This window comes from Pelecanus crispus, chromosome 2, assembly GCF_030463565.1.
Source record: "Pelecanus crispus isolate bPelCri1 chromosome 2, bPelCri1.pri, whole genome shotgun sequence".
NCBI classification, from domain to species: domain Eukaryota; kingdom Metazoa; phylum Chordata; class Aves; order Pelecaniformes; family Pelecanidae; genus Pelecanus; species Pelecanus crispus.
The window spans coordinates 42,160,716-42,185,508 of NC_134644.1; the positions used below are offsets into that span (position 1 = coordinate 42,160,716).

A 24,793-nucleotide genomic window follows, 5' to 3' on the forward strand; every position below is an offset into this window, starting at 1 on the left:
TCTCCCCTTCTTCCCAGCAAAAACATCTAAATTTAATCACATTCTGCTCTATTCTCTATAGTCCTATGACGGCAAAACCAATTTTAGATAAACATACAGACCTTAACCGTAATTAATTAACAAACATTACCAGCTGTTGCCATTTTATTCTCGGCTCTAACATTTGTTTGATAAGGATTTAAAATGAAGGAAGCTAAATTAAAACTGAATTCTCAGGATCCTTTCCTACAAATGGAAGATGAGAGGCTCAGGCAGCAATTGCTCTCTGATGACCAGGCTACCGGGCGGTAGGGGTGCCTGACTACCTGCTCCGGCTGTCAGAGGCATCCACAGTACATGTCAGTACTATGATCAGCTACCTTATAGCACATATGAACATAGCTTCATCTTCTCCAGGTAACATATATTATCTTCAGCTATTATCTAGCTGTGGCCATTGCTGGTGCCCTTTTTCAAAAGTGGGTGTGTTTTTCTGCTGTAGACATGGCTGTACAACACCGCTAATGCAGAACATCCATTACCACTTGGGAACTAAAGAAGCTCTTGCAAACTCTTAACATGTTCAGTTCATTTATACTTCCTTCAATCATAATTGTTATTTAGAGTACTCCTGCCAAATAAAGCAATAATTGTTGGTAGTTTAATAAATAAAATGATCGGTTGCATCTTGCCTTGCGATCGGTTCTTCCATCAGGTACAATGTCTATCTAGTAAAGGCTACATTGTGATTTGAACAAAACCGCAGGTGTTACAAATCAGGGATGAATTTGATCTGATTGAGAAGAGTAGCTGTGTAAGGATAAAGCTGTCAGAAGAGGGAAGTATTTATACAAAGGAAGAGCAAAGTGTAGCATCACAAAAATTACATGGTAATAGTATGGCACAGGAAACTGGGAGTTGAATTTTTATTCTTGTGTTTGTTGTATTTCTAGCTGGCTATCTACCTGTGCTCAAGGTACTAGCAGTTTTGTACATTGTTATTTCTGATTTATTTTATTTTTACATTGTTTTTTTTCCCCAGTAGGTGGCCACACTTGCTAATTGAAAGAATCTAGTCGGCCCAACAGAGCAGGTCATGTCAAAGGCAGAAAAATAGGACCTGGCAATGTAGAAAGAATGCGTATTGCAGAAACAAGTAGAGCAGAAGTCCTCAGCCTTCTCTATTCTGCCCTTCCATTTTTTTTTCAGCAGAGATACAGGTCCCTATGAATCAACTTGAAACCTACTAACAATATACATGCTGCTTTTAGCTACCTTTCACACATCTCTTGGAAGCAGACCCTAAACCCCCTCAGACCAAAAACCTGCTCTTAGAATAGGTCTCATTTGCTAGCCTCTTTGTGGAAAAGGGAAATGCTTCACTGGCTGCTTTCCATGAGAGATGCATCCCGGTGCTGGAGAGAGCAGTAAAATTTTTAACTGCAGGAGCTGCTTCTATTGTCAATTACTATAGCAGGGTGGTAGTGTAGAAAACTGGCTAGTAAAAAGGTAGAGAAGAATACAATTCTTTCACCTATATAATTCTTTCACCTGTCTTGTTCAGGCTAAAACTGAGGAATGGAAACTGCCTAAAACCCTGCGTTTTACTTTCTTCACAAAGCCCCCACACTCTGCAACACAGTTCTCATTCTGACTATGATGCTGGCATAGAGGGCAGTCAAAGCACTAAGGTTGTAAATTCCTTAAGGTCTCTGCAGGCCGGAGAACCTGATATAAGATGTTGCAAATTTTGTGAAACTCGTGAAGGACATCAGCCATGCTGATACACTTAGCTGTTGTTATTGCCTGGTTACTTTCATAGTTTTTATTCAACTCATTCACGTAGAGAATATTACTGCTTTCTATGTGCTGCACACATTCTATATGCTATGATATGACCAAACCAATGGATGCACAGATACAATGCACCCAAGCAGAGATAGAAGACAGAAGAAAGAGTATTACAGCAGATGGACACATGAAAAAAAGTTTGGGAAGTTCAAACAGAATAAAGAGATTCTGCACATCCGCTGAAGTCAACTTCCATTTATTATTACACATTTAGAGTCAGATTTAAACACAAAAAGACTGAACAGAGCATATCATTAGACTCTGCAGAGAAAGCCGGAAATAGATAGAAATTCATCTGGTGAAATCATGGCCGACTAATATAAATTTTTTTGTTAACACATCCCACAGTTTCACTTTTGGTATTTGACATATGACCCAAGATGACATAAAATATGAAAATGTGATCACTGGTAGGGCTGTCTGGGTGATTCAGAGCTTTTCTTAAACAGCTATTTGCCCAGACTGCAACAGAAGAAACTATTCTTCACCACTAACATTCACAGACCTGTCAAGCCCAAAATACAGTAACTGGAACTCAGCTGCCTGTTCTCCTGCCTCTATTTCATACATTCACAGTGAATCTTTGCTGTTTGCTGACCCCGTATGTCAGTGACAACCAGCTACAAACAATTTGGGAGTTTCACAAAGCAAAACAGACACACTATAGTTCTGTGTTGCTGTCAGGGAGTGAGTTAGACAGTAGGAACCTCATGCATGTAACACACGCTTTCTAGCAGCACACCAGTGTTGTAGCTCTGTTGTGGGATCTGAGTCTCAGAGTGTATCTATCACATACTCCAAAACATGGACTGCCTATATACTTAACAGACAAAAAGCATGTGAGATTTGCATTCATGCTAGCAGTTGCAGCAAAATGGCCTACATGTTGTAAGTTTGCTCAAAGGATTTTAAAGAGAAAAATTCAGTGGGGGCTCACTTTGCCCCCCTTGTATTAGTGCAATTATATCACATAATTCCAGCATCAAAAATTCTAGTCAGCCTTGAATTCCAGATACATTTGCTAATCTGAAAGATTATTCTGGATTTAAAATTTATTTATTTATTTATATTACAAGTATAGAATATCTGAGCCCATCATATGGGATGTCACAGTTCTTTTCGGAACATTGCTGCATTATGTATTGTATTTTCTCTCATTTTTCCCATGTAAACTGAGCACATGGTTTCACATTACACCTAACCAAAAGTTACTGCCAAACAGGTGGTTCTTGGCTCTTTTTCATTTCTGAACTCATACTCCTTTACTCTCATCTGCACCAGAATCTAGTCAGCCTGCAGCCACAATGAACTGGTTCAGTCAGCTGAACCAGTAGAAAACCATGCCTTTTGGCAACTAATTTTTGCATGACATCAGTGGTTGATCCAACTCACTCTGCAGCTGTAGGGTATCACGACTTAAGAGGTGCAAGCTTGCAGCTGGAAATGGAAATGGACTAGGATCATACATTCCACCAGTGGCTCTTCATTTGAGTGGATTAAGTGAAACATGAAATGCCATGTATGACATGAGCATTTAATCTCTAAATTGAGTTTAAGCTCAAGTAATTCTAAAGATTCACAGTGTAACATTTTCATTTTTTTTTATCCCAAACTGCTCATGTATGTACTGGGTCTGGCTGGGATGGAGTTAATTTTCTTCATTGCAGCCCATATGGTGCTGTGTTTTGGATTTGTGACTAAAACAGTGTTGATAACATAGCAATACTTCAGCTACTGCTGAACGGTCCTTGCTTTCTGTTTTTCCCTACTTTGTCATTGTCCCTGCCCAGGGGGTATGCTGGGGGTGGGCAAGAAACTGGGAGGGGAACACAGCCAGGACAGCTGACCCAAACTGATCAAAGGGATATTCCATATCAGATAGCATCATGCTCAGCAATAAAAATTGGAAGTAGAGGACGAAGGAGCTGGCTTCCAAGATGGCTGCTGCTTAGTGACTTGTTGGACATTGGTCTGTTTGTTGGTGGTAGTGAGTGATTTCCTTCGTATTGCCTTTCCCCCGCCTCCTCTTTCCTTCATCTATTAAACTGTCTTTGTCTTGACCCACAAGTTTTCTTGCTTTTGATCTTCCTATTCTATTCCGTGTCCTGCTGCAGGGAGGTGAGTGAGTGAGCAAGCGAGCAGCTGCCATGTTGGTTGGATGCTGGCTGGTGCTTAGATATATGCTCATAATGTATATAGTAAAAAAAATCCGTTTATCAGGATTCTAATGTTTTGCTCAGCAAATCCTGCAGTCTGGTTGAACATACTGAAACCAGTCCGAGGGTTATGGCAAATAAGCAGTGCATTAGGGCAGGTTTACCTGATTTAAAGGGCAACTCCTACAAATACTCTAAAAGGCAGTCTTTACTGTAAGCTTCAGCAAACTCACAGCTCAGAAGACTTGTGTACTTTCAAACACATTTCTCAGGAGCTAGTGTGGCATTCTACATCACTGGTGAACTCAAAGTCTTTTTCACTTTTTTTTAGTTACATATTGGCCTTACAAAAAGCATTTATGTAAGGGATTAACTTTTACTTAGTAAAGCAGAATGGTGAAATTATTACTCCGAGACCAATCTGCTAACAATGGAGAAGTACATGGAAAACAAGAACTGAAGAACATAAAAAGAAAAAGAACAGTATGGTTTTATTCCATTCACTTCAGTAATTTTTAAAGTATTGACATGTCCATACTAGGGAAAGGAAAAAAAGACAAAGGAAAACACAAAAGCAGAAAGACACAAGATTTGTTGATTTCCCTCTCATTCTACACAGCTATTGGCTATAATATTTTACAAGTAATGAGATATTTCTAAAGCAGCACTAAAGAGCAGAGATAAAAAAAAAAGTCTGTGACATGATTGATTATACCTTTTGTTCTGTTCTCAGCATATGTCTAAAGTAGCAGCAACAACAGGAAAAGAAAAATCTGCGTATCTGCATTGGCAAGCAGATTGACTGGACAACTAAAGTCATATATTTTATGGAGGAATGGCATGATGGAGCCTCAGCTCTAGTATAACACTAGCCATAGACTTTCTCTAACTTAATTTTTGCTTCAATTGAATACATGTGGTTGAAGTAAAGCATATTTTGATAAGACAGCAACATCAAATCTTGATTCCATATTCACAGTGATGCAGTATCTAAACAATCTTCATTAAATTGTACCAATGATTACATATCATTATTGATAAACTTATTAATGTCTTACCGGTTCTGGTTTTTATTTCCTACAAATGCCAACCATTAGACCTTGTTAACTTTGCTAGAAACACTTATCATCACTGTTTGGTTTCCTATACAGCCCACTTATAGCCTGTGGCCAAGTGATCCTTATCTTTCTCTCTTACAAGGTCAGCAGGTCTTCACATCTTCCATTGTGAGGCAAGTTTTCCAGTCTTTTAACCATTCTCAAAGGCCATCCCTAAATTAGCCTCACATTTTTCAGCATTATTCCTCAGTTATAGACGTAAAAAAGGCACATGGGATTACAAAGGCTTCACAAAACACACCAGTAATACAGAAAATCAATAATGTATGTCCAACAATGTCTAGAGCAAGGTATGTTATTTAATATTTGTATGTATTAAGTCAGATTGTTTGTACCCAGCTACTAAGCCATCAAGACTTGTTTGGTGTTAGCAACCTGTTTTCTTAAGTTTTAGCACTCTCCCAATAATGAGCCTATCTCTAAGGCTTTATCAGTAGTTGTTCAATTTTTAAAAAGTTAGGTACATTCCCAGCTGCAATTCACATTCTCCTGTGCAGTTCCTTCTTTCAACTCACTTGACTAATAGCTTTGAAAACTGGTTCTTTCAAAGCATTAAACCAGGACCCTTCGGCCTGTATGATACCCAGCTCCCACCCCTGGCACCTCAGTGGCTCCCTCAGGCTGTACTGCACCGGCCGTCCCCAGACGTGGCTCCTAGAGACTCCTCCTCGGCGTTGAGGAGAAGCAGGAGGCACGGGACCCCCTGCGGATCAACCGGCGGCAGCTGCCGCCCCGCTGCTGGGCCGCCTTCGCAGCGACCAGCCGCTTCCCGGGACTTGCCCGGCTGCAACACACAGGCGGGGAAGCGGGGCGGGGCGGGGCCGGGCCGCCCCTCCCTCAGGCCCCGCGTCGCGCCTGTGCTCCCTCAGGCGGCGGCGGCGGCGGCGAAGCGGGGCCCGGCTGCCGCGGGACGGCGGGGGCGCCCGCTCCGCCTCGCGCCTCTCCCAGAGGCCTTTGCGCCGGCTGGCACGTGGCGACCGTTGCGGGGAGGAGGGGAGGGGGGGTATGGAAGGGGTACCAGCCCCCCCCCGCGTTGCCATGGTAACGGCCGGTCCGTGGGGATGGGGGAAGAGGGGAAGAGGAAACAAAAGGAGGAAGGGGGAAAAGGTGGGAAAAACATGAGGTCACGTGACGGGCGGGCGAACCGGAAGCGCATGCCGCGTGCGGGCTGTGACGTGGCGGCGGCGGCGGAAGTACGTGTGTGTGTGTGTGAGTGTTTTGGTCGGGATAGAGGCGGCGGCGGAAGTCGGCGGCGGGCTGGGTGAGGCACGGCTGCGCCCCCGCCCCTCGCCCCCACCCCTCTCCTGCGCCCCGCCGAGGAGCCGCCTCCCCTCTTCCCCCTCCTCCACCCACCCACCCACCCGCCAGCCCCGCCGGACAGACAGGCAGACAGACAGACGTCGCTGCGCCGCCGCCCGGCCCCCACGGCTCCCCCTCCCCCGCGCGCGGCCGACGCGGCCCGGCCAGGTGAGGAGGCGGTGGCGGGGCGGGGGGCCTCGGCGGCGGGAGGGGAGGGGGAGGGAGAGGGGGGCGGCTGTTGTTCGGGCTCCTGCCGGCGGCCGCCTCCCCGAGCGCCGCCGCCGGGCCCTGCGGGGACATTGGGCCGTGGTGCGGGCTGCCGAGGTGGGCAGCCCGGCGTGCCGGGAGGAGAAGCTGGTCTCTCCCTTCCCGTCTCAAAATGGCGCCCCCGGTTTTCCCACTTCCCCTTATTCCTGTGCCTGGAAGGGAGCCGCGGGGGAGGGGAGGTGGTGGCGACGGGCTGGAGGGGCTGGGCCCGGGACCGCGGCGAGAAGGGGAGAGCGGGGATCCTTCCCTGCGTGCGGGCTCTCCTGCAGTGAGTTACCACTGTCTGGGCCCAGCTACAAGGGCAGGGTTGTTCCCTTCGAGTTGCTTGTGAGAGATGGTAGGGGAGGTTGGGTGATGGGCCCCTCGCTTTCCCTTTCACTTGCGGCTGGAGGAGGGACGGCGAATAAGGTGGGAAGTAGAATACTCAGACAACACGTCGCCATCCGGGGGATCATGACAGGCCTAGTATACTGGGTATGCTCTACATAAGACTTAATTGGAACTAGCTGTAAAGCTGGAGTATGGTGGAGGAACAAACCTATGTCCTCTTATGTTTTAGAGGAGAGCTGAATTGTTTAAGAGCTATCAAAATGGTCCAGACAATAGGGCCATGAAAGGCTGTTCTCTCAGTGGTTTTGATGATTTGGGTGTTTTCTACCTTATGTCTCTCTCAGAGCCTGCGGATGGAAAAGAGAGGCTGAACAGCTAATTAAACAGCTGAAGTTAATCAGCTTCTTCCACATAAGGTTCAGACTAAGTAAAAAGCTTGGTAGTAACTTTTCAGAGCTGCACGCAGGCTAGATTGCATTTGTGTGTGTTACTCTGTAATAAGAAATGTCAGGGAAAAGGTAGATGTTGGCTGAAGTGAGGTGGCTAGAGACAATGATAGTACAGTAATCATTACTTACGTTTCCTGTATGATAACCAGTTTTATCTGAAAGCAATCGGTACTATGCATCATTCATATGAGCTTATGAGATGGTTATTACCTTTAATTGGAAGGCTGTGCTTTTTTTGCAGTGACTGTTGATTCACTTGTTTAACTTACTGTCTCATTATGTTTCAATATAAACTGGCTTACATGTGAACAAGCATTTTGATAGTTGTACATATCACTGTCTTGAACACTGCAGTAAATGCCACACTAATTCTGCTAAACCTGGAAGGGAATAACAAAAAACTTGGTTAGTAGAAGTGCCAAATAAAGAAGGCTTTTTAGATACTGCTTTTTAAAATATTCAATATGGTCCAGTATAAACAAATTTAAAGTAGATAATGGTTGGAACCTCAGCATTGTATGATTTATCTCTGTTCATGAAGTGTGAAAAAGTTTATTAGAAATTACTACAATAGTAAGTGTGTTCATAGTAAGAAACACTGTTATTTGCTCTGAAATATAGAAGTGGTGGAATGTTCCAGTTTTAAATTTATCATGAATTTTTGTTGTGGTCTTTGTATTTGATAATGCACTTAACCAGATTCATTGTAGGAACAGTGCTAGCTGTCTTAATCTCTTTAGTAGGCTGGCCTTTGTCACTAGTGTTATTTTGATACTTCTGTATTAGCTTTCTTGTAGTTTGAAATAGGCACTCATCTGAACCCTTATATGACTGAATTATGCAATTAAATCTTGAGTTTGTGGGCATTGGCTAGGACTGCTGGTATTTTGTACAGAGATTCTAATATAATAAAATTTGTGTGGTGATCTATTAAAATACCTATGATTGTCATAAATAAAACACATTAACAAAGACTGTCTAGCAGCATATAAATTTCTCTTCTAGAGTGATGAGAATATCCAGCATCCAGTAAATTACTCAGTAGGATTAACTGGAGTACTTTCCTAATAATTTGCTCCAGACTTTTGTTGTTCTGGCATTTCAGCATGGACCTGCTGTGCCTTTGGGCAGTATTCATGAGAAGAGTGAAAGTTCCTACTTACCAGAAGGGCCTATGTATTTGTAGTGCCCAAGACTGCAAAATGGGCCTTGCTTTTTAATATATGATGGAGTTCTCACATTAAACTCTGTAAAAGTAAGAAAATGTCCCTCATTTCTATCCATGTGAAGCCATCCATCTAAGAAACTTTCATAGTATTTTCCTCAGCAGATTTTTATATAATTCCTTTACATAACTTCAATACATACCAGTTTAAGAGCTTGGTTCAAGTCAAACAGTTGTGTACTTGCTTTACTGTAGATGAATGAAAATGTCTTAGCAAGGTTTTCTTTCTTCACGTGTCCAAATATATTGATAACAAAGTTTGCTTAGTGTACAAAAATGAGGAGGGAGGAATGTTACTGGGTCTTTTCCTGGAAATTTTCACAAAGCTAAAGGTAAAAAATAGGTATGGCTGCTAAGTCCTTGAAGTAAGTGTTCAGAATTATTTAGAAAGTGATTTGTCAAAAAAGACTTGAATTTGCTGTGTGTGTGTGCAGGGTACTGCATGTAGTATTCCTCTGTTGTGTGGTCCTTTTTTTTATGGTTCTCAGGGCTAGTATTTTACAGATGACTTAAGGAACTGGAGAATGAATGTGACCTGAGGCTTGGAGTGTGCATAGGGTCTGTAGCATTGAAATCTGCTTTTAAATCCTTGTGAGGCACTATGTTCAGCACACAAATGTGAAAAGAACAGGCCAAAACCATTCTGTAATGGTGATGTCAAACTGTAGTACTGCTTCTCTTCACATTAAGAAAATCTTTTCCTTGTTTTTCGTGTTTGTATGGTGCCATGTTGTGAACTTACCGAACAATTTCAGTATCATCTGAAACTTCAAAAGATGATGATTTCCAGATGCACTTATAGGAGATGTTAGTGACTTTTAATATATCAGAATGATCTGGATGTGCTCTATCGGGTTTTCAGTCTTGCATTTTTTTTTTTATCCTGAGCTGTTAAAAAGTGGGTGGTGTGACTGTAGTAGGCTTTATTATTAAGTTGCTAGATATATTGATGTGACTATTGAATGAATTATGTTTGCAGTATGTTTCTGTGACTCGGCGGCCTTCCTCTTGGGTAGCGTGATCTCTATCAGCTTGACACCTGGTTATTTTTGTGCATGGTATCTTGAGTGTCCAGAATGATTTCTGGTGAGGGAGGGGGATGTCATAAGGGTGTAACTTTGAAGTTCTGTGATAACTACAGCTTCTGTAGCTTGGGCATCCATAAAAATTGATTTAGGTACTTTTATTGACAACCTGTTTCATCTTTGGGTTCTGAAGGAGTTTTGCAAGGTGTAGGAATTAGTGTTTTGTAAATGATACAAATCTGAATAACTAAAAGCTGTAAATGGCCAATTGAAAAGATAGATATTATGTGAGTCAAATCAGACTTGCATGTTTTTTCTCTCATACCTCCTTTTGCCCTCAATATGGGAAACAGCAAGCAAAAAAGTAGTCATAGTGAGTAACCAGTGTAGTGGATTGATTTCCTCACTGTGTGTCATCTAGAAGTCACGTGCTCCAAAGAGTTCTAACTGGTATGGTCACTAGATGTAGTCTTTATGTCTATTAATGCTGCACAGTCTAGAAAAACATGGGATGAATTAAGATTAAAAGGTTTTAAATTATTTCATGGTTTTCCAAACATGCTAGAATGCTACAGCAAACAGATGTATTTAATTTTAAACCAGAAATAACTTAATTGCCTTCATTACTTTTGCAAAGGAAAAGATAAACAAATGGCTAACAGTATTCTGAGCTACCTGTATTTTGGCTATGCCTTGCTGTTTTCTCCCTTGTAGTATAATTAGTGAGAGATTAACTGTTGTCACTGATCCATTTTTATCCAAATTGCTCCACCACTTCTGAAGTGTATTTCAGCAGCACGTGTAGGGGGGGAAGAGTCTTGCTTGAGAACCAACACACCGGCTGTGCATGAATTGTTTTATGCTGTAAGGATGAAAGGTCTGGTATTTTTAAAATAACTGGATCTATTCCTGTATTCTAAAATATTCAACAAAAATTAAATTAATGAGTAAGAATTTTAGTATGTAATTATCATGGTACTTAATAATAATGGTGGAGGGATATGCGGGGGCTTTTTTGCTTTACAGAAACATTCTTTCACTGTGGTACACTTTCACATGTTTGTAAGAACATAAATCTAAAATTTTATGTTTATTAGATCATGTTGTGCAACTAAAATTTAAAAAAAACTGTTGATTTAAGTATATCATAATAGTCAAACAGGCCACAAACTCAGGACACACAGGGATGAATACAGGATGGGAATATCCTACCTGGAAGAAGCTAAATTATTTTGAGGGGTATGGGAAAAGGAGTGACGTGAGCAAATAGGGGTGTCTTTAAGATGTTGAAAAGTATTTTTTTCTAAGACCTATATTCAAGTTCTGTTTACAGTGAGAAATAAAATACCAGTTTTTCAACTGTTATGTTAGAAATCTTAGCATTATTTATCCACCTGCTCATTTATTGCATAGAAATTCATTTGTAAGGGAGTACCTTAGTGGTGGATGGGGTTCTGCTAGAGTGCTAGAAGCACTTCCCAGAAAAGAAGATTCTTCAGGACTTACGTTGCACTTACAAAAGGGAGAGTTAGGAAGGAGAATGAAGGCTTAGTGTCTGAGCTAGGTGTGTAGTACATATATCGGGCGCTTGAGCATTGCAGTTTGCTAAGTGGTTTGAAATGGGAAGATGGCTAAGGGCTACTGCTTGGTTTAAAATGTAGTTGCTTTACCATAAGGAATAAAGAGCAAGAAGTCATTTGAAAGTAGTAGGCTTGCTTACCTGTTTGCAACATACATATTAAAGCCATTTTCTGCATTAGGAGAATGTGCTCTAAACTAACCTGCTTGCATTCTAGAAAAGCCATATCCTCACAAAGTGTTCACAATTCAAGTAAATAATCAACTGGAGCAGGACAAAGTTATAGGCTGGCTTTTGGTTTGGTGGTTTTGGGGTGTTTTTTAGCAGAAATACAGGAGCAGATACTTCTCTCGCTGAGAGTGAAGTGACCATCACTTAGGTACCTAAATTTCCTGTGGGCTCACTTGGAATTTTGTTCTGGGAACTGGGAGGAAAGAGAATACAGAAAATTATTATGCCAGTCTTTCATACAGCAATGCCTACCTGCAAAAAGATTTAATCTATACTGTTAAGTGTGTAAAAGCATAAAGCTTAGGCTCAGAAGTGATACCAGTGGAGTATAAAGGCTTCCCTGTCCATATGAATAAACATTGTGATTTTTTTTTTAAGGAGTTTGAATGAATAGGTAGACTAAGGAATACACCGTTCATACTTGTTCTTAACAAAGATATCTGTTGTTGAATATTGATCTGCTAGGACATGGTAGTATTAGAAATCGCAATTTATCATCATAGAATCGTTTAGGTTGGAAAAGACCTTTAAGATCATCCAGTCCAACCATCCACACCATCATGTGATAGTTCTCTGGTGGCTTGCACAAAGTGATCTGGAATTCTTACTGGTCAAGGCTCCATTTTTCTACATATGGAAGGCTTTGTATTTCTGCTTCTCAAAGTACAGTTGTTAATTACAGAAGGTATTAATGATTTGTATGTCAAGATCTTCTGTACTTTTATTTAAGGAAATTACATTTGATATACGTGATAGAAGTGAATTGATGAAGTATACTTGCAAAGAACTTGATGTGGTGGTTGAGTCTTCCCAACTTGCACAATTTTTTAGCATCCTGTAGCAGTGCAGACTTCAGAATATTGCTTAGCAATAGCAAAATTATGGAAAAAAATATTGTTTCTTGTCATCTGATATTTTAACAATAATATGAAAGTGAATCTGTTGTGTTATAATTCAGTCTTGATATGTCAAAAAATAAGAAGTCTTGCAAGAAGAAACAATTAGATTTTAATGTCCTAATTGAAGCTTTAATGGGAAGACTAGGCATTGAAGATAACAGGTTCGTTTGTCATAGATTTTGTCTATAGTTGACATCTTAGCAGTGGTGGTAGCTGTACTCTGGGCTATTGACTTTGGTAAATATTAGGACAAGTTATATGTAAACCATGTTGCATTGGTGAATTAGATTTTTCTTACTTGGTTTGTAAATCTGATAACCACCCACTGTGTTTTCACAAACAGGTTGTTACTGTCAGAAGCACCACTGAGATCTGAATCCTGGAACTTGCTTTCAAGAGCTTGAAACAAAGGACTTCTTTCTAATTTGGGCATGGCTAATCGAGGAGCAACAAGACCCAATGGGCCAAATGCTGGAAATAAAATTTGCCAGTTCAAACTAGTACTTTTAGGAGAGTCTGCAGTTGGCAAATCAAGTTTGGTGCTTCGCTTTGTAAAAGGACAGTTTCATGAGTTTCAAGAAAGTACGATTGGAGGTGAGAAAATTATCCTGTTAATTTGTTTCGTGTTGAGTTTATATTGTCCTTGCCCTTGACAACCTTGAATGTGATTGCACTTCTAGAATGGGTCATTGACAGCAAGGACCAAATCTGAGCCCTATGTCTCTAATTGAGAACTATAACTTTCTAAGCTAAAAGCTGTAGTTGGCACAAGGCTGTAGCAAACATCCATGTCAAGTGGAGAAAGCAAATGTGTGCTTGAACTGCATAGTTTTGAAAAGTGGGCTTGATGTTGCATCTTGTTTGTGGGTGGATGTGTGGCTATTTTAATTGTGCTGTATGCTTAATGCATGAAATAACTGCTTAATAAGAATTAAGAACTTAGTTTCTATGAAAACAAAGTGCTGCATCATCCAAAAAGGTTGTGTTGTCACTTAGCATCCTGGCTTTGCTTTTGATTTGTGAGAACTTGCTACATTTCTGGATATACCTTTCTTTGTTAGTAATCATGGAATTTAATGTTCTGTTTTTACATCTTGTGACTTCAAACAAAACAGGTGCTGGCTACTAGAATTAAAAAAAAAAAAAAATCTGTTTAACTGTGAACGGATTTTATCCCACCCCCACTGCCCTGGCAGATTTCTTCTGTTATATTGTATGTTGAAGTTGTTTGTGCTTTGAGCTGTATTGCTCCTTGGATAAATTTAAACTTATCCTAAAACTACCTAACAGCATACAGATTTAAACCAAATATGGAGTTTATGTATTGATAAATATTCTCTAGTAGTCCCTGTTGCTGTTTGTGTGAATCAGTCTGTTTCATTGTAATATTTATGTGAAGCCCTTTCAGTGGTCTGTATGTGTCTTTATACATGAACAGTTGTTGAAATGTAAAAAAAATCTACAAACCCTACAAAAATAAATACAAGCTGAATTTCATTGCATCATTTTTTTTTAACCCTATTTCTAACTGTTAAATGTATTTATTTTGTATATCTGTCAGCATAAATGGAGAATGACTTTTTTCTCCTTTAGCAGTCTTACTGTTGCTCACTTCTGGCTTTATGCGTTCTATGATGGCTTTAGGATAAGTGTTAGGGTGAAAGGTTTCTGTGTTATCTTGTACAGCTGTGTGGTAATACGGAGAGCATTTTTAAAAATCTGTAGTGAATTAACTTCCCAATATCAACATGGTTTTTAGTTTAAAAACAGTTAAAATTAAGTGAAATTCATTGTTCAATTTCAGTGATCTCCAATTCATTTAACCTCCTTTTTGTTTTCTCTTGTTTTAATGTCTAGGTAGAACTAGGGATGACCCAAACCCTGTTACACTGTTTAAACTGTATGCAAAGGTTAAACAAGAGCTTAAGTTCAAGTTCAGATATATAGTGTTTAGTGTAATCTCTGTATTAACTTCTGCCTCTTCTATATGAAATATAAACAAGGAAATGCCATATAATACAGCTGAGCGATTAAATGTAGCAATGTCAGGATTCGGAAGAAGCTTTCTATAGAGAAAGCTGGCTAACTCCGTAGCTTGTAGTTGCCCAAGGCATAATTTTCTTTGTATACAGAAGGGCCTTTTAACAAAGAGAGGCTTATGTGCATTGTCAATCTGAATAAAAACATCTGAAAGAGTGCAGTTAAAGGCAGACATGTTGGGTGGTGGTGGTATGTTTGATAACTAGACTTTGCCACTTCAGACTAGTGTAGCAGTGCCTGTTAGTTGCTTAAGACAAAAGTATGGCTGTTAATGATGATAGGCTTTCAGATAATTAACACAGCTGGATAATTGTCCATTTACTGTGGCCTTGCAAGGTAGAACAAAGTTACCTTGTTTGCAGAAATTAACTGGCATTTTATAGTGGTTGAAATGTTCCTTTCAGCAAAACCAAGAGGATGTCATAGAATCAAACCCTTGTTTTAATTCTCTTCCTGAGTACATCCCTTCATTTATGGAGTGTAGGTATGGTCTTCTGTTAAAGAGAATAATGTCTGTAGGAACTTCAAATTCCACTTGTTTAACATCTTGTCTCTGCCTTGGAGAAATATAATATCGAGCTGGTTCTGAGGAGGAAGCCTTTAGTAGGGGATGTAGGGGGCTTTTTTTCTTTATTTTGGTTCTGGGCTGCTCAGGGAGCTACCAAGAGGAGCCTGTTTTACCAGTGCTTGGATATTTAGCATTTAGAGAGAATTATGGTGATTTAACATTGGAACATCAAAGCCTTTACCTTCTCCAACCTACCTGCTCATCTGTGATGGATGCTAATACCCCTGAAGCTGGAACACCTGACCACTTACCTAGTCAGCTTCTGTATGGTAGTTACAGTGTCCTTTATAAAGCAAGACTGACTTGCTTTTGGTTTACTGTAATAAGTTGAGCTGAAAGTTGCAGCAGTTTTGGAATGATTCATAGGCTATGATGTCTTGGAGTATGTGGGACAGGGTAACATCCCAGGTATGCCAGGGTTACAGGTCAGTGCCTCTTCAGACACTTGATTTAAATTGGCCACAATCTTTCAGTATCCTTAGTGATCAGAGTCCCCAGTTCAGCTGAGTAGGGGGCTTTCCTGAGTGTTTCATCAAGCAGAAGGTCTTAAATTTTTGTTGTTGTTGCTTGTTTGTGGAAGGAGCAAGGGCAAGCCAGTCCACAGTATTTCACTAAATGTCTGTCATAACTGGAAAAACAGCTCCAAGCATTTATACTGGATTGCTCAAACTTTCATTTAAATTCTTGGAATTGTTGCATTTTCTGCTGTGTATGTACTATAACTGGGCAGACAACGTGACTATAAAGCAGGTAATCAAGACAGCTTGTCAGACTGCTGTAATAGTTGTGTGCCTACTTTTAAACTTCAAAAGCTAAGGTAGAACAGATGGCTTAGTTAAAACTCAAAGGGTTAAGAGAACCCAATAGAAGGAAATCTTGCTATATTTCTAATATGTACCTTAATCTGCGTAGCAAATCTTTACTAGGAGTAACTGTTTGAAGACTTGGAATAAGTTACTGACTGTTTTCTGTAATTAGAAGACCATTGTTTATGGTAACGCATTTGTCTGTAGTGGCAATGGATGCAAGTTTCCCTGAAACTGCAGGCTTTCAATATTACGCTGAAATTAATTCTTGAGGTCACTTGCAAAGTCAGAAATATGGCTGCTTTTAGAACAAGAACTTTTGAGAAGTGATTCTTTCTTCCACATATAAGGTAGAGTTGTCAGGAGCTGAAAATCAAGGTTTTAAGATACTATTCGAGTAATGTAAATGTGTAGAACTAAGTATCTGATTATAGCTGTTACTGCTACTCTGTATAGTATGTTGAAGCAGGATGAAATGTATCTAGAAAGCTTAAGGCTTGTGGTTATGCAGATTCACTATTGGGGGGGGAAAGGGGGAATTCTTTCCAATTATTGCTTTCTTATGTCTTTAACTTGAGGAAAGACTAGTTGTTTAAATAACTGTTCTATGTTGATCAGAGTTATGGTCTATCAGCTAATGCTTGCTTCAAACCTGCTATATTTTAATAATAGGCTTGAATTGTTTAAGGAAATCATATTTGCATCTCTGAACATAATTTTGTGTGAATATAGAGATATACTCAGACTTCTGTTTTCAGCACCTCTGTCTTTTTTGTAGCTGCTTTTCTAACCCAGACTGTATGTCTCGACGATACAACGGTAAAGTTTGAAATTTGGGATACAGCTGGGCAAGAGCGGTACCACAGTTTAGCACCCATGTACTACAGAGGAGCGCAAGCAGCTATAGTGGTATATGACATTACAAATGAGGTAAGTACTATATTAGGGAGGCACAAGGGGGAATTTGGAAGTTAGCAGTCTTGCATTGATCTTTCCTTAATTTTTCTGACTTGTATGAATCAATTAATCATTTCATAGAATCATATAATGGTTTTGTTTGGAAGGGACCTTTAAAGGTCATCTAGTCCAGCGCCTCCCCCCCTTGCCCTGGGCAGGGACATCTTTCACAGATCAGGTTGCTCATTTCATATTGGACTATGTAATGTTAAATTATGTCTGTAAACTTCTCTTGCCAAAAGGCCATTTCTAGGGTTTTTTATTTTATTAAAAAAAAGAGAGAGAAAGAAAGCAAATTCCATTGTAGAAGTGTTTCAAACCCACCTTTAAATCAGGTCACCAGGATTGAGCTGTTACTCTCACCACATTGCTGGTGGCAGTTTATTTCTGATAGTGAAAGACATTATTTTAATAATTGTATTATTGCAAGTTATAGGTAAGGATTGGAAAGGTACCACAAGCCATTGAGACCAAAACCTAAGGTTATTGGATTTCTTTTTATTTGAACTTAGATCAGGTAAGCTTCACTGGATTTTGGTAAATGAGACTTAAAAACCAAAACCCTCAAAAAACCCAGAAACTCTCTACCATAATGAACAGTGCTCAGTAATTAGAAAGTGTTTTGAGACCCTTTCAAATTAAAATTCCCATTTTCTCTCTTAACCACCTCTCTTTATTTTGTCTACATAAAGATCTTCCTATCTTTACTTACTTTTTCAGCATTATCCCTACTAAGCACATTTGAGAACTAAAGTAGGAATATTTCATTTTAAAAGCTCAGTTGGCAAATTGGAGCGTGCCTTTGGACAAAGGTAGCAGCCTTGCATTGGCCTTTTGCTTGAAGTATAGATAACAGATTGGGATAATAGGCGAGTACAAAAGGATGATAAAACTCAGTTGCATCATTTTGCAATCATTAACAGGAGTCCTTTGCCAGAGCGAAAAATTGGGTCAAAGAACTTCAGCGACAAGCAAGTCCTAACATTGTTATAGCTTTAGCAGGAAACAAAGCTGATCTAGCTAACAAGAGAGCTGTGGATTTCCAGGTATGTACATAACTTCTCTTTATAGAAATAGTATTTTGTTGGAATAGAAAGTAAATAAAACCTATGAGGAGTTTATATGCATAGCCTAGCTAGTTGTTACAGAGGTCATGCCATTAAATATAAGTGTCAGCTGAGACTAATTAAATTATACATGCTACTGAAAAATCTATTTCTATACAAGTGATATGTAACAATAGACTTTTTTTAATAATTAAGATTGACTTTGAGGAGTAACTAATTTACTTGCATATCTTTAAGGCTAATTGAATTTCTGTTCTTTGTGACCTCTTCCTGTCTTCTACCCGAAATTACCAGTAACTAGAGTTTCAATGGATGAGACAGCAGTAACTCAGTGCAGACCATTCTCTCTGACTTGTCAGCAGGAGAGCTTTGATTATTGTATGTATGATACAAAGCTGATTGATGTGCTTAACTTGCTTAGGCTGTTGAAGCAGTGTTCAAGTTTTAATTGTGCTTTTTATGGCATTCTTTTTGGTTTAGTGGATATATCTGTGCTCTCGCTGCTATATTTTATCTTCCAGAAAGTTTAACGAAGTCATCAGAAAATAGCTTCCAAAGCAAATAAAACTTACTGCAGATGGTTCTGGTCCATTCATGATTGATTGAATTTGAATTAAGATCATGTTTATTAGTCATTAACTCTCCTATGTTTTTAACCTGTATTTGGTTCACTGTGTGACAGTGCTGTGTGTAGTAATGGATCCTTTTGAAAATATGAGTCAGACTATGAAGGTTAGCAGTGTTTTAAGTATTTTTCTGCCAGAATTCAACAACTCTCTTTTCTAATTTTATACTTCCATGTCAGTTGTAACATAAAGCTGTGTGACAGAAGACCTTTGTGTTTCGTGAAAAATTGTGGTATTTAACAAAAATTTCATACATGTGTGTAGTCAAAAACTTAATCAAACTTAATTACCAAAGTAGAACTACCTTTACTATTTTTTTTGGTGCAATTACAATCTTAATATTTTTCAAATGTTTGGGGTTCTGCTAATGTGGATTTATGGGCTCCTTGCAGGCTTGACAATCCTTTCTCATTGCAAAGCACATTTTAGATTTCTAGGTATTTGTTAATGTGTTTTCAGATATAGTTATATAAATCTGAGCAGATGTCATTTAAATTACTATAGAATGCTGTAGATTATTATTTTCATCATAGGCATTCCGTAGTTTGGCTTTTTGCGGATTTGCTATTGAATGCAAAGGCAATTACATAATCATAAGAAGCTGGGGATTCTCAGCTGAATTGGCTAACAGGAACTGGCAAAAATAGGAAACTTTTATAAACAGTGTATTTCAGATCAAAATGCAGTCTGAAAAGGGAGATAATGTGGCAAGATATTTAATACTGCTTATTTGTGTTATAATTGTGAATTTCTGTCAGGATAGTGAAACTGTTATGATCTATCTGCCTCAATAGTTGAAAGATTAAAGATAGTTCACAAACTGCCGTTTTTCCAGGGTAATAATAGACTTTATGACATTTGATGGCACTTTCTGGAGCTTATTCGTTCTTGCTATTACAATTAGTGTTCTGGATCAGGGTTGTCTTTTTAATAAATATTTTGATTTATTTGTTTTGCCTGAGATTTTTCCATCTGGATATTTTTAAGATGAGTAAGGATTTTTAAGATTGCATTTCTAAATATTTAACTGCTTGATGGAATTGTAACTTCTTCATAGCTGATGAATAACACATTGTCACATGTCACATGAGTGTTTCAACAAACTTTCTTTCAAAAAGGTATAGAAATTGTTCCTTAGTAGCAATAAATGTACAATGTGTAATGATTGTGTGATTTTTATTTTTTTTTAATTAAGTAATGCATTCTTATTTCAACTTTCAGGAAGCACAGGCTTATGCAGATGACAACAGCTTATTGTTCATGGAGACGTCTGCCAAAACATCTATGAACGTAAATGAAATATTCATGGCAATTGGTGAGTTTATGAACAAACTGAGAATTTAAGGGAATTGTTTTCATGAGATCCATACCATCATAATCTTCCTAACCCAAGATCTTTGGTTTTCACCTAAATTATTTCTGGCACTGAAGTTTCCTTAGGCCCTTTCAGATCCTTTTTGATTTTCAGAAGTCAGATAAACTTACTTGAAGCACAGTTGCACAGGTCTTCTGTCAAGCATCAAAACACTTGGATTAACTTGGAATAGCTAAGCTAGGTTACGTTTGAATTCTGTCAGCAAGTTCTGTGTACCTGTTTTGATTCTATGACGAAAACTTCTACTGCTTAATGTTCAAGCAAAACTAAGCTTTAGTTGTTATATACAAAAAACACCTTTCCCATAGTATAGGTAACATAAAAATCTTTACACGTCTTTTCTGAATTGTAAGATGTACTTGGCATTTGTTAATCAAATTAGTGTAAGAATGTAAGTGAAAGTGTATAAATGTGTGCCTTTTGATGGTATGTTGTTTGCAGCAGATTCCTTGCTGCCTTGGATAGGTGCAGAACCTGGAATAATGTACCTTTTATGAGACAGTGGTAATTGAAGCTGGAAACATTTCAAAATCGGAGAATGATAATGGACTCGCTTAAAAGAAAAAAAAGTCAAGTATTCATTTTAGTCTAAACAAAATGTTTGCTAAATATGCTTTTGTGTTAACATTTTGAATTCCAAATGCTGCTGAAATCCAAAAGTTGTGCCAAAGATGGCAATGTGTGCATAAATTCAATGTCCAAGTATAAGTAAAGGATGCTTCATGTGAAAAGTAGATATACAAATATTTTTTAGCCCTGACATAGTCTTAGGGATTTCTGTAAAGATGCTAACATGTAATAGTAAGTATAAATTACTGAGAAATTTTGTGAATTCCATTGATAGACACAGAATTGTATTTCATTGTTAATAAGATTTTGAAAGTGGAGAAAAAAGAAAGCATGCATTTTTAGGTTGGGCATCAACCTATTTGGTAATCACCATAATCACAGTAGTGGCTCTGCTACTGGGGAGTCGTAATGTATAGCATCAAATAACCTTATTAAATCTGTTTCATATTTTGTACTACAGTGACCTCTCTATCCCACTTTTTGTGAAAAACAGCATTGCTATCAAAATTAAATGTTTCTAAAGAGCTCTTATCTTCTGCTTTCCAAGTCAGTAAAGCAGAAGGTAATTTGTGATGTGGTTCAAACTTCCAGCAGATGCAAATTAAATTATCACTATAGCAACACTTTATAACAAGTACTTGCTTCATATTAACTATAAATACTTAGAGGGGAAAAAAACCTCATAACTGTATGAGTGGAAGGCATGTTTTTCTCATAAATGGTCAAGATAGGCCTGCATTTACTGATACAGAAATGCTCAACTATGCTGTTCTGGTGAAATTTTAAAATTATTTTGTTTGAAGGTGCAGTTTGCATCTTGTTTTTTTTAAAAAAAAAAAAAGAAAAATTAATCCCCAAAATCAGATAATTTTTTGGTAATTTGTTGTATCAACAATAATTCTTGCCTCTCCGTATTTTAATGATGTGTACAAAGTAAATTTGAGAAAACAATGCCCAATTAGTATTTTAGGTATTTCGTCTGCAAGGTTTATTGTCCATGTGAGTATTCTTTCACATCAATGGGTGAAATTCAGCTTTGTCAGTGCATCATAATAAGATCTTGGCAGCAGTGGACCCTTAAAGGAAATCTTGACAAGTATATAAGTATCGCATGAAACTTGGAGTGGTCTTTTGCACAACATGGATGCAGTTTTCAGGACCATGTGTAAATATTATCTTCAAAAATGGGAGAAAATGAAAAATGAGAACGTGGACAGAATTGAGGGATGCAAGCTACAGCTGCTTGTAAACTGATTGCTTTAGAGTTCGTTTAGAACTTCCAGTTAAAAAAAATCATGTTAATTTACAGTTCTAGAATGTATGTAGAATCTAAAATGACAGTGCTCTGAAGGCATTTTTCCACTGGTGTTTTGTCCCTTTGTTCTGTCTCAGCAGCTTAGTACCATGTGAACTCTTGGATTCTATCACAGAACTGTAGAACAGCCCAAGTTGGAAGGGACCTCAAAAGATCATCTGGTCGAACCTTTTGTGGGAAAGGGAGCATAGATAAGATTACCTAGCACCACATCACATCTTGTTGATGTGTACTCTGCTGGTTTTCTGGCTGTTACACTTGTATTTCATTCCTTTTAGGAAAAGTTGTTCTTTAAAAAGCTGGCCAAAGTAATTACTTTGGAGTCATAGAATCATAGAATCGTTTAGGTTGGAAAAGACCTTCAAGATCATCCAGTCCAACCATTAACCTAACACTAACAAGTCCACCAATAAACCAATTAAGGGTAGAGTAGCAACCCCATGCCTCCTGGCTTGGTGGTTGGATCACTTATAATGAAAGTAAAAACTGGGAATCATTAAGATTGGAAAGGACCTCTAAGATCATCATTCCAATCATCAACCCAACACACCAAGCCCACTAAATCATGTCCCGAAGTGCCACGTCTACCCATTTTTTGAACTCTTCCAGGGACGGTGACTCCACCACCTCTCTGGGCAGCCTGTTCCAATGCTTGACTACCCTTTCTTTCCATGAAGTCAAAACATGCAGCCAAACTGTAGAACAGGGATGGCTGTTGGGTCCTGGTAACATGGGCAAGACAGCACCGTTTTTGCAGAAATTAAGCTTTCTCTCCATCAGAAAATTGCTGGGAGGAGCTACTGCTCAGAAGAGTAGCATTTGTCACTCTTATTTTTCATGTCAGGACCAAGGAGGTACCCTGGAGCTACAAGGACAACAAAGAAATTATCACAGTCTGTTAACTCCTAAGAGCTGGAGAGAAGAGACAGCTTGAAAAAAAGAGGAGAGACTTGATCTAATGCTAAGGGCCATTTTATATGTTGTATGCAAATACTTATTCTGGCTAGGTAGCTGGTAGGAGTTTGACCCATTTCTGTCTGTTTTGTGCCTTTTCAATCTTTCTTTATCTTTTAGCACCAATATCCTAATCTTAAAGCCTGTTCTGTGTAGGTGGCTTCCCACAAGAGCCATCATTTACTGGCATAGCATACCTGTGCAGATACGTCTTACTGCTCAAGTTATTACTGCATTTCACTCTTGAAAATCATAAATAAGGCAGTTAATGATTAAGAAGTTAAGTGTCTTAATTTCTTTTATTACCAATGCACTGAATCAAATCAGATTTTATACTGATTATATTGATATGCTTATAGAGTAATAAAGTGTTGACTGTTTGTGTACTTGGGTGGTTTAGTACAATCTTAGTACAATCTCAGTTTTAACTCTTATTTCTTGTTGATTTTATAGCAAAAAAGTTGCCCAAGAGTGAACCACAGAATGCAGGAGCTAACTCTGCCAGAGGAAGAGGAGTAGACCTTACTGAACCCACACAACCACCCAAGAGTCAATGTTGTAGTAACTAAAACATCAATTGCTTTAAACTGTTCTGAATATTCTTCTGCTTCCTAACTGTTAATAACCATGGAATTGGAGTGCTTAACCTGGCTCAGTACAGCTTCCAAACAGCGAAGAGACTTATGATAATAGTCAAGTTCATGTTACAGAGGGGTTTTTTTGACCTAAAATTTTAACATGCATGTATCCACCACTGGCTGTAATGTTTCAGCAATAGAGGAGAGACAGAAGTGGAGTAAACTTCCTTCAGCTGAAAGGTTTTAAAAATCACTTACCATTAGGGGTGTAGAAGAACTACCTTCCGTGGACCTAATTGGCCAGTTCCTGTAGCCTCAATACTGATTACTGTTATAATAAATAGAATTGGAACTTTCCATAATTCTCAATTGTGCTTTAAAACCTTTTTAGAAACAGGGTCTAAAAATTAAACTTATTCACAGTATTGATGCAACCAGTTGTTTCTGCAGGTATCTACTGTTTAGTTATACATTCCATAGTTTAATAATTTAATTACAAATAATACTTGTATTAACAATTTTAAGAACCGTATGCTTGCAGGAAAGTGGAGTTCTAGTTGGTACACTGTATGTAAATTCTATCAACCCAGTTAGTTATGTAAAGGAATTAAAGATAAATCAAGTTTAACTTCATTTCTAATCTGTTCAGAGGGTACAGACCAGTAAATTCAACTTTACAACTTAGGTTTGTTTTTTTTTTTCCTCTACAAACTGTAAGAGCTCTTCAAGTAAAACCACAACAAACTCGGTGTCTGTGATTTCTTTCTTGGTTTTGATCATTGCTGGCCATTACAGTTTGTTTTTCCCCTAAGGAAAAAATAGTGCACTAACAATTATGTACATCCAACTTGATTTTAAATTTGGATATTAATGTACTGTAAATAGGTACTCTGCATTGTAGTCTACATTTGTTTAATACTTTCTGTAATATTTAAGAATTGCTTAAAGCTATACAGAATGTACAGTTACTTAAGGCTAACTTTTTTCCTCTCTAATCAAAGGGGGTTCTAAGTTCTTCCTTTATGGCTAGAACAGTAATAAATGATGCTCCAGTATCTGTAACATAAGTACTGCTGTCTGTCAGTAATGAACTTTGCAACTTTGTTTTCCAAAGTACATTTTATTTTGATCTGTCCAGTATATTGCACTAATTCTTTTAGTTATTTTCATTATATGAAATCTACCAAGTGTGTCAGAGGTGATGAATTAGTCTATTTAAGTGTTGAACTGATAGCAGAAACTTGTGCAGATTTTAAATTTGCAATATTCTGGATTTAGCAAGGAAAATTACAGTTCACCAGTGCTTAGTTTTATATTGAGGTGCTCAGGTTTGAATAAAGTGGTTTAAAAAAAGGGTTTTTTTGATTACTGTTTCTTATTGAGAGTTTCAGAAGGTTTTATTGCATTTGCACAGTTCCAGACAAGATGTCTGATTTACTATATGGGTCAGCATTTAAGATGATTACAAGTAAATTCATGACACAGCTAAATGTAAGCTTCTACTCTATGTACTGTGGCACTCCAGTTAT

The 24,793-nt window shown here is 38.5% G+C and overlaps 1 protein-coding gene across 2 annotated transcripts; it reads left to right on the forward strand.

Annotated features, from left to right (window-relative positions):
* Positions 1-6,135: 6,135 nt before the first annotated feature.
* On the forward strand, positions 6,136-24,782 carry RAB5A (RAB5A, member RAS oncogene family). 2 transcript variants are annotated; one of them, XM_075705253.1, is made up of 6 exons: positions 6,136-6,145; positions 12,752-13,002; positions 16,601-16,752; positions 17,703-17,825; positions 19,694-19,787; positions 23,140-24,782. In XM_075705253.1, exons 2-6 carry the CDS (start codon positions 12,840-12,842, stop codon positions 23,253-23,255), a joined length of 648 nt encoding a protein of 215 aa, XP_075561368.1. In that variant the 5' UTR covers positions 6,136-6,145; positions 12,752-12,839; the 3' UTR covers positions 23,256-24,782. The 2 variants fall into 2 exon arrangements, with proteins under 2 accessions (XP_075561368.1, XP_075561369.1); XM_075705254.1 differs by lacking the exon at positions 6,136-6,145 and adding an exon at positions 6,558-6,571.
* Positions 24,783-24,793: the final 11 nt, after the last annotated feature.

What these genes read in the sequence shown, in the direction of transcription:
- RAB5A (XM_075705253.1), top strand. Translation starts at nt 12,840, where the DNA reads ATGGCTAATCGAGGAGCAACAAGACCCAATGGGCCAAATGCTGGAAAT. An exon ending in TCAAGAAAGTACGATTGGAG is followed by an intron (nt 13,003 to 16,600) that starts GTGAGAAAATTA and finishes TCTTTTTTGTAG; the next exon opens with CTGCTTTTCTAACCCAGACT. An exon ending in TATATGACATTACAAATGAG is followed by an intron (nt 16,753 to 17,702) that starts GTAAGTACTATA and finishes AATCATTAACAG; the next exon opens with GAGTCCTTTGCCAGAGCGAA.